The sequence below is a fragment of the Chrysoperla carnea genome, chromosome 3 (genome assembly GCF_905475395.1).
Source record: "Chrysoperla carnea chromosome 3, inChrCarn1.1, whole genome shotgun sequence".
NCBI lineage: Eukaryota > Metazoa > Arthropoda > Insecta > Neuroptera > Chrysopidae > Chrysoperla > Chrysoperla carnea.
In genome coordinates this window covers 67,647,269-67,660,462 of record NC_058339.1, presented here as the reverse complement: position 1 = coordinate 67,660,462, position 13,194 = coordinate 67,647,269, and the positions used below count along the sequence as shown (strand labels likewise).

The 13,194-nt window shown below is 30.3% G+C and overlaps 1 protein-coding gene across 1 annotated transcript; it reads left to right on the top strand.

The window, feature by feature from the left end:
- Nucleotides 1-346: 346 nt before the first annotated feature.
- On the top strand, nucleotides 347-13,187 carry LOC123296202 (titin-like; the record flags this gene model as incomplete). Its single annotated transcript, XM_044877662.1, has 11 exons — nucleotides 347-388; nucleotides 4,526-4,651; nucleotides 4,731-5,022; nucleotides 5,784-5,964; nucleotides 6,155-6,458; nucleotides 6,532-6,623; nucleotides 6,979-7,197; nucleotides 7,508-7,888; nucleotides 8,259-8,644; nucleotides 8,701-9,031; nucleotides 10,114-13,187. Coding segments are annotated over exons 2-11 (5,367 nt in total), but the record flags the coding sequence as incomplete, so codon positions are not given.
- Between the last annotated feature and the right edge of the window lie 7 nt (nucleotides 13,188-13,194).

Sequence of the window (13,194 nt, the reverse complement as noted above, 5' to 3'; positions counted from 1 at the left end):
CATGATTTATAAAATCCAATTTTATCACTTTTTTTAAAACTTTTCTATTTAATATTTTTCTCATTTGAAACCATTTTCTCATTTCAAAAATATATTAAAATATTTTAAGTTAATTTTGATTAAAATATTTAAATATAAACAAAAAATTTCATTTTATTTTAGAATAATATGTGTTCCCGATTCAAATATATTTAGAATTATTATTATTTACTTTAAAAATTTAATCTTTTAATGAAAATAAAAAAATAATTATATATATATATATATAAAAACTAAAGACATAATTATTTAAAAAAATTCATTTGTGGGTTAAAAAGTATTTTTAACTATTTTCTTATATTTAAAATATAATTGATTGGATAATCAATAATACATATGGTAAAATAATGTAAGTATTTAAAAAATAATTCCAACAATATTATGCTTTTGTGAATTTTAAGCTAAAATGCTCTAAAAAGCTTTTACTAACAATTATATTTTGATATTATAATCAAGTTAATTACTTAATTAGTTAATTAATTAATCAGAATTATTTCGAAACAATACTCGATTGAGTTAAAATCCAAAGTTGTTTCTCTTAAGGTAGTACTATCGGTAATAGACTTTTGCATTCAGAATTTAAGGAAACTTGGCATAGTTGTCCATTATTATATTACAATTAACCAGTAAAATTTTTAGGGGCCTTCAAAGAACTAAAATCTGAACGTCCAGTTTTGTGAAATAAAATAAAATCTGTGATTTCCCATAAGGATCAATGTTAAAATATCTTTAAGATATTTTTTTTTTTCAGTTCCCTGAAGGCCCTTAAAAATTTAACTGGTTAATAATGATATAATAATGGACAACTATGCCAAATTTCATTAAATTCTGAATGCAAAGTCTATTACCGATAGTACTACCTTAAAAAATTTATATTTTATGAAAAGGGTATGGCTTCAAAAGTTATTTCGGCATCGACGACAGGCCACAATAAATTTTTTACATTAAATTTCTTTTATATGAAAAAATAATTTTTTATGTAGAAATTGCGTGTATTTAAAATTATGAAATTGAAAATTACATAAATTTTACAGAACTACTCATATCACACTAATCATTTTGGCGCCTTCTCAACAAAATACAGATAAACAAATTTTTTTACTCCTATATACAGACCAAATTCAAAATCTAACTTTAATTTGAACAATATTCGAATCTTCCTGGAAGACCTGGAAGTGTTTAAAAACGAAGTTTTGACCTACTTAAGTAGGCAAATTTTAACTCTAGCAATTTTAAAAACGACTATAGTTGCTTTGGTAATTTAACGCAAAGGCGATAGTGAGTGATCCACAAAAACCTACGAATACCAATAGATTCTTCGAAATCACTTTTACATTCAGAATAATTATTAAAATTTAGAATATTTTTTAATTTGCAAATAGGTATGTATACATGCGTTTCTGTGTTTTCCTAGCTGTGAAGAGGTCTAATTAATTATATAATGGTGGAAGCGCTAGAAAGAGTAAAAAAACATAAGAATAAAATATTTGAATTCTCACGTCAGAAGCTGTTAGATTTTCCAAATTTCCTTTCTTAAGTTCTTACAATGTATTTTTAAACTCTCAATGCAAGGAGGAAGATGTTATAGTTTGACCGCTATATGTGTCTGTCTGTGGCACCGCAAATCTTAAAAGGGTGAACCGATTTGAATGGGGTTGTTTTCGTGGGAGTACGTGTTCTTAGCTATATTTCAAGAAAATCTGAAGGGAGTAGAAGTCGGCGGTTATTCAAATTGTGTTAAATTTCACTTGCTGTTTTTCTTATATATTGAAGTGAAATGACGTTCATGACACTATTTTTTTATAAATTTTGAATGTATCTACCCACATTTATCTTTTTAAATAGTACAGACAATCTTTAATTCAATTTTAATGTTATTCAATTGTTATTGATTCTTCAATAATTCATAATTTATAATTTTGATTAATGGTTCGAATTCTATTGGTTTCACAAATTTTTATTCAGATATTATTTCACAATTTCATAACAACTTTACACTTAAAGCATTATCATATTAAAATAAATTCTGTACCAAAAAAAATATTCTGAATAATAGATTTTTACCACAGAATTACACAAAACTGGTCGACCCGAGCGGAATTCCCCAGTGCGATATCCGTGGCATAAAACAGGCTAGAGAAATAATATATAAGTGATACAAAAAATCAACAGTAATTTACTTTCTTTTTACTGTGTATATTGAATTTTATTACTGATATGATATACAAATAATACAAAGTGACTAAAATTATATCTTGAATAAATTAAAATAACCAAATCGGTGCACTACATTTTTAGACCGCGGGTCTAGTTTTTGTCATTAGCCAGCGCGATAAGAATTTGATAATCGACTAAGGGAGAATTGCGGACCTACAAAAAAATATGCTAGAGAAATAATATATAAGTTTTATAAGTAAAAATTAATAATAATACCTAATCTAATCAGGAATAATGAAAGCGAAATAGAGAATATCTTTGTTTTTTAATAATATTTTGTTTCCAAAAAATATTTACCCATTTTTATTAAAATTAATAAATTTTCATTTAAAAAAAAAATACTTCATAAAATTAAGTAACATGAAATTAAAATATAAAAATTCTATTTTTATATGGCCATGAGACTTATTTATAAATTTAATATTTTTTGTAAATTATATGTTTTTAAAACAAACTTAAATTCGATTCGATCGTATAACGTATCAATTGATTTTAGCCTAGACAAAAACGCTAAAATGCACTGAAATTTCTAACAAGGTTACAAAATATCATCATTATTATACATGAAATAGTCGTGTCATTTTAGCATTTCATAGAGAATTTTTTTGTACCTCAACCTATCGAACCAGTTTTTTTTAAATGATCAGGAAGGTCCATATATCAGAATTTACATCTAACTTTTTGCCGCTAGAAAGTTTTGATTTTTGCAATGGGCCGAATAGGCCAATCATTAGAATCCATTTATGAGGTGATTTTTGAAAATTTTAAAACCTTGAAAATATGGACCAGAAACGTATATTCGGGGGTTTTCGGGGTCTCTGATCACTATTCCGAAATCAGAATTTCGATATAATCCCCCTCTCTTGGGGTAATTCACCTCGGTTTTCCAAAATTGCAATATTCTGTAAATATTCAACAAAATGGATCAAAAAAGTATACTTAGGGGTTTTTGGGTCACTGATCACGATCCGAAGTCATGCTCTTTTATTTGATACCCCACTTGGATATTTTTGGAAACATTCGATTATATATCCCCATTGCTGTGTTGCTAGAGGCGAACCGCAGGAGGGGAAGTATTTCCACATTCTAGCTTCAGAATCGTGATCAGCAATCACAAAAACCCCCGAGAATACTTTTTTTGTCTATTTTGTTGAATATTTCTGTGTTGGGCCAGCGGAGTGAATTACGCCAGGAGAGGGGCAGTATATCGAAATTCTGACTTCGGAATAGTGATCAGCGATCCCGAAAACCTTCAAGTGGACGTTTCTAGCCCATTTTGTTGCATATTTTCAAGGTTTTAAAATTTTCAAAAATCACCTCAAAAATGAACTATAACTGTGCCGATAGGTTGAGGTACATAAAAATTCTTCATTTTGTACTTTTTTCATCTAAAATGATTCCTCTAAAGGTAACTGTTTAAAAGTTGAATATCACTGAAGTAAATAACTGCAGATCAGTGGCATCGATTAGAAAATATTTCACGATGAAATAAATTGTGTTTATTACAAAAGCGTCGTCTGAATTACACTTTATTTACATTCTTATAATATACGCATTACATAAATACTTTGGTAATGTAATGTCTAGGTATTTCACCAAAATAGACTTGCATAATAGCATAGTCTAAGAGCCCATAAATTATTAACGCCTCAAAAATTTTATACATCAATAGTATAATATAATAAAACCCATAAATTATTTATGTCTCAAAAAATTTAAGAAGGTATACAAAATTTCTCCTCGTCCAATCGACTAGGACAATAAACAGCTTTGAATTTTTTAGATAAAAAATCGGCGTTTTTTTAATTGTTTTTTAGAGAAAAAGTTACATAATATTATCCAAGAATTAATAATTGTGTAACGTATAATTCGTCTGTATTTTTTTTTTTTTTTTTAAATATTTGTTACCTCAGAACTTTCGACTGGGTGATCCGATTTGGATTATTCTTTTTTATTTGAAAGCTGGTGCTTCCCGTGTGGCCCCATTTCAATTTGATCTAGTTCTGAAAATTGCATCCATGAGCAAATATAAGTCTTAAATTGTGTTTGTAAAACGCGAATTCTAAGGAACGCTTATTTTAAGCTTGTTGGCTGTATTTATTCTAAAATAATCGGAAGATACTTCCTTTGTAAGGCCTTTTAATATTTCTGAAGGTTTTAATTAACATTATATGTCTATCTGTGGCTGCTTATTTAAATGTTTGCCTTTAATGATTCCAGATAAGAAATAAAATATATGATGCCTAAAAAATTGTTTATTAAATTTCAGGTTGGAGTATCTAGTCTAGATGGGGCAATCGGTGTGCAAATGTTGCAACTGTACCTCATCTCAAGATGCAAAACGTCGAAGTACTAAAATATATCCACAAAGACCGCTAAGTGTTGATTGTGTGTGGTAGGATTATTAATATCTATTTATTATCGATACAAAAAAAATTTGAAAAGTTAACTTTTTAAATTGTATATACTATTAGGACCCAAGGTTCAAGTCTTCCATCATCAATACATCGTCGTCCATATTTATCATCTGATAGTGATTTCCATTCCATGGAAACCAGTATGGGTGAAGAGGATACATATTTAAAAAAAGATCGAGAAGATGTTGGTTCCTCAGAAATAATAACCGAAATATTTTTGGGATCACAATTTGGAGGTGATTCAACGGATGAGTTACCACTGTTTTTGAAAAAACTCAAAGATGTTACTGTTCGTATTGGGACAAATAGTCGACTGTTAGTTGAATTAGAATGTAGATCAGACTTTAAGGTAACTATAATTAAAACTTATTTTTAATAGTCTAGCAAAATACCTTTCCATAATTTAAGTCTATACTATTCGAATTTTTTCGAAAAATTTCTATTCTTTAAAGATATCGCATTGTTAATTTCTGGCCAAATCTATACAAATGAGTGTTTTTCTCGAGTCAAATTTTTTCAGAAGTGTTCAAGAATTAAAAAAATTTGCAATTTTCTTAAAAGTTACTTCTTTGAAAAATCGAACAAATTTTTTAAACTTAGAATATAAGGTACTTTTGATCCTAAAAATACAAAAATCGATTAGACGAAAAGTTTTTTAGAATCAATTTTTTAACCCCCGAACCAAAAAAAGGTGTTATAAGTTTGACCGCTATGTGTGTCTGCCTGTGGCATCGCAGCGCCTAAACGGATGAATTCATTTGGATTTTTTTTGTTTCATTTGAAAGGTAATTTAATGGGGAGTGTTCTTAGCTATTTTTCAAGTGCGAGTTTAGGGTTTCGTACTCGGAACAACTAAAAATTGGCGATGATCCTCAAAATCGGTTCAGTTCGGAGAAAGCTCTAAGGAAAAAGATAATTTAAAGAAGAGTGTTCTTAGATAAGTATCAAGTGCGAGTTAGGGTTCCGTACCCGAAAAATTTCTAAGGGGTTTTTTAAATTTTGTAAATTTCACTTACACATTTTTCGGATCAAAATTAGCTTCATAGAGGTGGTTCTTTCATTGCTGTAAGTCCTGGAACACTTTTATATTAATAATATTTGATTTTAAAGGTTACATGGTATCGAAACGATAATCAAATATTAGCGAGCGATGAATACAAAATAGTAAATGAAGGCAATATTTACGCATTGGAATTCACATGCGTTAGTATACAAGATAACGGACATTGGACGTGCTCTGCCGAAAGTAGAAAAGGACGTGTGACATCGTCATGTTATCTTCAAGTAATTGGTAATGCACAATTTTAGTATAATACCCCCAAAATCCTGATGGAAACAACAACTTTCCCCCTGAAGCTCTTCCCATATTAAAAGATCAACTTTAAAGATTAATTTTAAAGATATCTAAACTTATCAATTTCATAGAGAATCCTGCAGGATCCTTGGGAACAATCATACTCAAATGGTTTCATTTGTTACAGTGCCGAAATCGTATAAAAAGCCGGTATTTTACGAAGAATTAGAAGCCGTATTAACTGATGAAGGAACAGTATCGTTACAATGTAAAGTTGTTGGCGTTCCAACGCCAGTTTTACGATGGTTCAAAGATGGTAGTGAAATTAAAGCGGGTGATATCTTTGCGTTAGTAGCAAATAGTCGTGATCCCATATCGTTGGGCACGTACACATGTGAAGCATCCAATTGTATGGGTAAAGTTTATTCTTCTTCTGGTGTGAAAGTCAATAGCAAAGCAAATTTATCTCAAAATGTTCAAGAAGTTTACAAGTAAGTTCTTGTTTTTAACTTTTGGTACTAATTGTTGTGAAAATTTGTTACTCTATTTGTATAATATTTTCAGTGTTCCACCAACGGGACAATCGCCTATATTTATTCAAGAACTAAAAAATGAAAAAATTAAAATCGGAGAAAGTTTTATTTTATCATCTAAAAGTATGTATTAATCATTCAATTTCTATTAGGTTTTCTTTATAGTGTTCAACAAGACGCAGGCCTTTTAGCGCTCTAGAAGTGGGTCAAATTTGGCCTGAATATTATCTACTTTTCTACGTCTAAATAGTAGTTGCAATATTTTAAGGATAATTTATTTAGTAAAAAAATAACCGATTTAAAAGACTGAATGTTCATAATCACGCTTCAATTTTGTTTGGCATATTTAATACTCAAATCTAGTTTTAAAGATGTTTTGAGAAAACGAGCCAAGTTTTAGGCGTGTCATACAAGCTTTCGGTCCACATTTGGTAAAGCAATAATCTTAATCTAAATGATATTTATTTTCTTGACTCAGTTGCTGTTCCACCTTGGCCAAAAGCAATAAAATGGCAAAATCCACAAGATCAATATGTTGATACAAGTAATCCACGCTACAAAGATTTAGCTGATGGTCTTGGTGGGTATATGTTGGAAATTATCAGTTCTGAAGAATGTGATAGAGGAACTTGGAAATGTGTTGCTGTAAGCGGAGATAATAGTACGGCTGTGTCTTCTTGCGATATACAATTAACAGGTAATAATACTTTTTCATTTTTCTTTCACGCGAGTAAGTATCATGATTAACTTTCTTCAACCCATAAAACAATTATTAAAAACCTTAAAAGTGTGTTTTTTTTTTATTTAGAATTCTTAACTGAATTATAGTTTTTTTTTCTCGTCGATTCCACCAAATATGTTATCTTTTATAAAGTATGGGACAATTGACTTCTTAGATTTAATTACAAACTTAAGTACAGATATCAATAAAATCTGTTGCCACCCTAACATATAATTAGACCATGGCCTAATAAGATGCAATTACTAAAAATTTTCTTTTAATTTAGTTCCGAAGAATTATCGCAAACCATATTTTGTTGAAAAGTTACGAGCAGTTTTAACCGAAGATGGGTTAGTGTCATTTGAATGTAAAGTGGTTGGTTATCCAACTCCACATTTACGTTGGTTCAAAGATGGATCAGAATTAAAAGCTGGTGATATTTATCAATTAACTGGTGTTAGTTCGCTGGGATCATATTTGTGTATTGCCAAAAATTGTATGGGAGAAGCTAGAAGCGAAGCAGAATTAACTATTGATGATATTAAACAGCAATTAAGCCATGAAGAAACCATGATGTTAACGGCAATTCGACAACCGCCAAAGTTTATTAAGAAACTTATAAGCTCTGAAGTTCCGATTAACTCACCATTTAAATTTACTGTCCAAGGTAAACATTAAGCCCCATTATGATAATTTAAAGAAGGAAAAATTAAAAAGAGGGGTGTTATAAGTTTGATCGCTATGTGTGTCTGTCTATCTGTCTGTCAATCTGTGGCATCGTAGCTTCTAAATGGATGAACCGATTTTTATTTTTTTTGTTTTGTTTGAAAGGTAATTTAATGGAGAGAGTTCTTAGATAAAAATTCACTTGTTAAATAGTTTTTGAAATTGTTCATATGGGTATTGCTCAGAAAATGTTTCTCCAAGAATGAGGTCTCTCCTAAAAAGTTATTATTTTTTTCCTTCATTAACATTCCCGTTCAGAAGACAAGATAATATATTACTTTTATCGTCAAAAATATTTATTCTTCCCACAGTTCAAATGCCACCAACTCCCAAATTATCGTGGTATAAGGATGACCATAAATTAGAAATCGATGGGAAAAAATATACTCAAATAAATGAAACGCAAGGTGTATTTCATTTGAATGTACTCAAATTAGAATTTGAGGATCAAGCCGAATGGAAATGTGTTGCATCAAATGAATTTGGACGAGCAGAATGTTCGAGTTTTTTGAAATTAATTATACCGAAACATTTCAAAAAACCAAAATTCTTAGAAAATTTACGAGCCGTTTTAACTGAAAACGGTATCGTGAATTTGGAATGTAAAGTCATTGGCGTGCCACAGCCAACATTAAAGTGGTTTAAAGACGGAGTGGAATTAAATCCTGGTGATATTCACAAAATTATGTCTGGGCAGGTAAATATTGATTACTAATTTTTTGAAAATTTGTTACTAAATGAAATTTTTTTCAGGATGGAACATGTTGTTTAGGTCTATACACTTGTGAAGCCCACAATTGCATGGGGTCTGTAACAAGTTCTGCATCTATTCATGGTATTGAAGATGCAACGCCTGTAAAACCGAAATTAAGAAAATTATCACTATCTACAATCAATGAGGAAGATACATTTAGGACGGCAGATGATGAAAATTCACTTCCCATTGACCAACCGCACGAGTTATCATATTCATTTGATGGCAAAGAAATTTCTGTTTCGTATTATGATACACCCGACCTGACTCAAGAAGAGGCAATTCAAATTATTGAAATGTATGCAGATCAACTTTCTGAACACATTTCAGGTATTAATTATTTGGTTATCAATAATCATTATCATTCTAGAATCAGAATTTTCTCAAAATTTGATAGCAATAATCGACATAGAGTGGAAGATGAAAACTAGACACATCCTAGAAGGCAAATTAAGCCAGAGCATCACTTTTAACGCCAGTTTTTGCTTTTTCCAAATTCATCAAAAATATCCATGAAATTAGATATATTGTTGGGGTAAAACAAACCCCCATCAATTTTCCAAATTACTTTTTTATTATCTTAAAATGCATCATAAAAAAGCATTTAAGGAAATTACATAAATGGTATTTTCAAGTGAAATTGGACTAAATATAAATCAATTCTGAAAAGAGGGGGGGGGTCGGTGAGTAGGACCCATCTTGTAAACCGTTAGAGATAGAACAAAAGTTTAAATGTAAAAAATGTTCCTTATCAAAAATTAAACAACTTTAGTTTGACACATTTTTTCGTAAACATCACTGTTTACCCGTGAGGGCGACAATTAGGGCGGAAATTTTATAATATGTACTATACTTGATTATCAGTTATGTATGTGTCACATGTTGGTATATGTAATGTGATAAAGAAATCAACAATGACTATACATGGTATTTCAACAATTAACTCAGTCAATTGTTTGTTTTCACTTGTTCAATTTTATTATAACTTGACAATATACTTAAGATGAAAAGTAAGAATAAAATTTTTCGATAACTGAAGTAATTTTCAAAATATAGAAAATTGAAAATTTTTTGGCTATTGACTATTAAAAAAACTTGGAGAACTAGGTCCAATCAGATGTCAGAACATGATGTCCCCCATCAAACTCTGCAACTTTTGTTTAAGTTATTTCTTGATTGGTTAACTACAAAACGAACTATTAGCCATAATAGATTTAAATGAATCACCCTGTATAATGTTCTTAGATGCTTTTTTATGTATTTCAAGAAGGTAAAAACAATGATTTAATATAATTGATGAGTTTTTGTTTTACAGCATTTCCGAAATTGCAAACTTCTCTATCTCACCCCGTATTTTCTTACGAATGACTAAATTATTTTTCGCCATTAATACAATTGATCTATATTTCCAGAACATAATGTATTGGAATTGCCACCGTTACGTATAGTGAAAGAAACATCGACAGCAAGTAATATTTTAATGGAGGGTGTTGTCATTGATATTGTCCCCGAATACTTTACCGTTGAAGAAGATCTTCGTACTGAAGTAGGAATCGAAGATATTTCAGTAATTGAAGATACAGTATTCTCATCCCATTCATCAGGTCGCTTACGTTTGAACAGTGATTCAAGACATAGTGTCGATGAAAAAAATTATGAAATACGTTCCATCTCTGAATCAATACAAAGTCCAGATTTGTATTACAGTCTATCCGAATCGAAAAAGGATGATTTATCTCTACCAGTTTCGCCAGTTAGCCGTATGTCCGTTGAACCAGAGACAGAAACTTACATGAGTGCAAAAAGTGGTACTCTTGATCGACGATCAAGTATTAAGAAAACTTATTTCCAAGACTCACCCGACCGTCCACAATCAACAACTGGTCAAAGTCATACAAGCGAAGAAACTGGTGATATTATGCCAGATGATGATTCAATTTTGCGACATAACTTCCAATTTTTAACTGTACTTTTGTCAAATAATCTTACAGATATTCAACAACGATTGTGCTACATTGAACGCGAAATGTTTTTGAATTCTTTGAAGCAACAATCGGATATAAATGAATCCAATTTCAGGGATATTGGTGGATTGATACAATCCGTTCAAGGATTGCGGACATTCTTCTTGTCTTTTAAACAAAAGAAAAATGGAGATTTCCCATACACTTTTATGGATTTGAATCATATTGCCGAAGCTTTACAAACAAATATTGATGCAATCCATACAAGTATTATAAATAATCCAAATTTGGCTGTGCAAAAGAATAACGTTAAAATCGTGTACCAAGTTGGGGAAACACTTGTGAATGTACTAGATTTAATAAGTGATATTATTAAATTGGATACGTTTGAGTTATGTAAGTCAAATGTGACTCAAACCGAAAAGCAAAAATTGATTAATATGGTCTTAGACACACGTGATGAATTAAATGAACTTGTAATAGTGACACATGATTTGTTTATTGACACACAAGATGTGACAGTAGATGCTACAGACACAAGAAAAACTGTTGATACGGTCGATGAAATTATGTTGAAACTAGACACAGATGAAACATCTAAAGAAGGGTTGATTCAAGAACAACTTACAAAGACACTGGGCTCAGAGACACAAGGTGAGGAAACTGTACCGGTAGATATAAAACAAATTAAAGAAGAAAAGGAGATTGAAAGGACGGAAATTAAGGAAGAAAAGAAAATTATTGAAACTCCAGTACCCAAGGAGAAAGTTGAAACTCCAGTACCAAAGGAGAAAGTTGAATCTACCTTATCAATGGAAGAAGAAAAGAAAATTATTGAGCAACAATCAGAAAAACAAGAAGTCGCGTCACCTTCGGTGATTACAGAAGAAATAAAAGAAGAAAAGAAAGTTATTGAATCAGAATTGCCGTTTGAGAAGAAACCTGAGATCACTTTACCAGAATCAAAAGAAACCAGAGAAGAAAAGAAAGTAATCGAAGCAGAATTGCCGTTTGAGAAGAAACCTGAAATCACTTTATCAGAAGCAAAAGAAATCAAAGAAGAAAAGAAAGTAATTGAAAAGCAGGTGACACCTGAAAAGCCTTTGCCAGATACAAAAGTCATTCAAGAACCAGAGAAAAAAGATATTCAAGAAGCAAAGAAACACGAAAAGCAAATAATTGAAATAGACATTGGTTTGGATAAAAAAGAAGCCATCAAGGAGTTGATAACATATCAAGAAGAGAAAATTCAAGATACACTTTTCGATATTGATTTAGTAAAACCATTATTTGAAACAATTTCAGAATTAAAATCACCAGAAATTAATGTCACAGAGTTATTCGAAAATGAAACTGTTAAAAATGTATTAGTGAATATTCTGAATGTGGAGAAAGACATTATCCAAAATCAATTAAAGGAAATTAGATTGTTGGAGCTAGATGAAACTGATATTAGAAAAATATCTGAATCTGAGAATAATAAAATGGTATTAAAAAATCAATTGGGCAAAATTACCGAACTAGAAATTACTTTAGTTAAAGATAAAATACCGGAAAAAGATATCACTTCCAAAGAAAAAATCAAGAAAATTATGTCTTTAGAATGGTTAGAGCAAAAACAAAGTGAATTAAAATCATACTTGCAAACATTTAATCAAAAACGGGTAGGTTTGATTGAGTCTCAACAAGCGGTGGAAACCGAACTTTCACCTAAAGAACAAATCAGCGAAGTAACTACACCAAAACAAGATAATGAATTACAAATCCTTACCGATTTAATCGAGTTATATGATTTGCAAAATCATTATTCCACGATCACAAATGATCAACTATGGGACTTGGCACAAGAACTACAGCAAAATATTAACGATGAAACCTATGAAGCGAAATTAAGCTCCATCGAAAGTAATCTGCAACAAGAGTTAAATCGAAACCAATTAAAACAACTGAGTTTAGATACTTCCGAAAAAATTGCAACTGAAGATACCATCAGTGATTTACAAGATCAAATATTGGATATAAAAGTAAAGAAATTCGCATTGTATCTTGTTAGTGATTTGCAAATCCATAAAATTCATCCACAATCCACGGATGCAATTTTCAAAGTACTTATGTCTGAGTTACCACAGACATTAGAACACAAGAAACATAAAATTAATCTTGAATTAGAATTCAATGCAAATACATTTTTAAATAGATTAAAACAAGATTTTCAAGAAGTTGAAGAATTGAAAAATGAATTTCAATCAAAAGAAAGAATATTACTATTCAATGAATTACAATCCCTTTCTAGAAAATATAGTTTAGGTGAATTAGATACTGTAGAAAAGAAATTATCAACAAGGCTAGAAAAAGTTACTCGGGAAAAAAGAAAGCAACCACAAAACAAATCATTAATTGATGATGAAAAATCAATTCAACAAAAAATTTACAACATTAAACTCTTAAGAATCTTATTAAAAGAACTACAGGCAAACAAAAATTTAACTTCAGATCCAGTACAAATTCTTGAAAATAAACACGATCAAA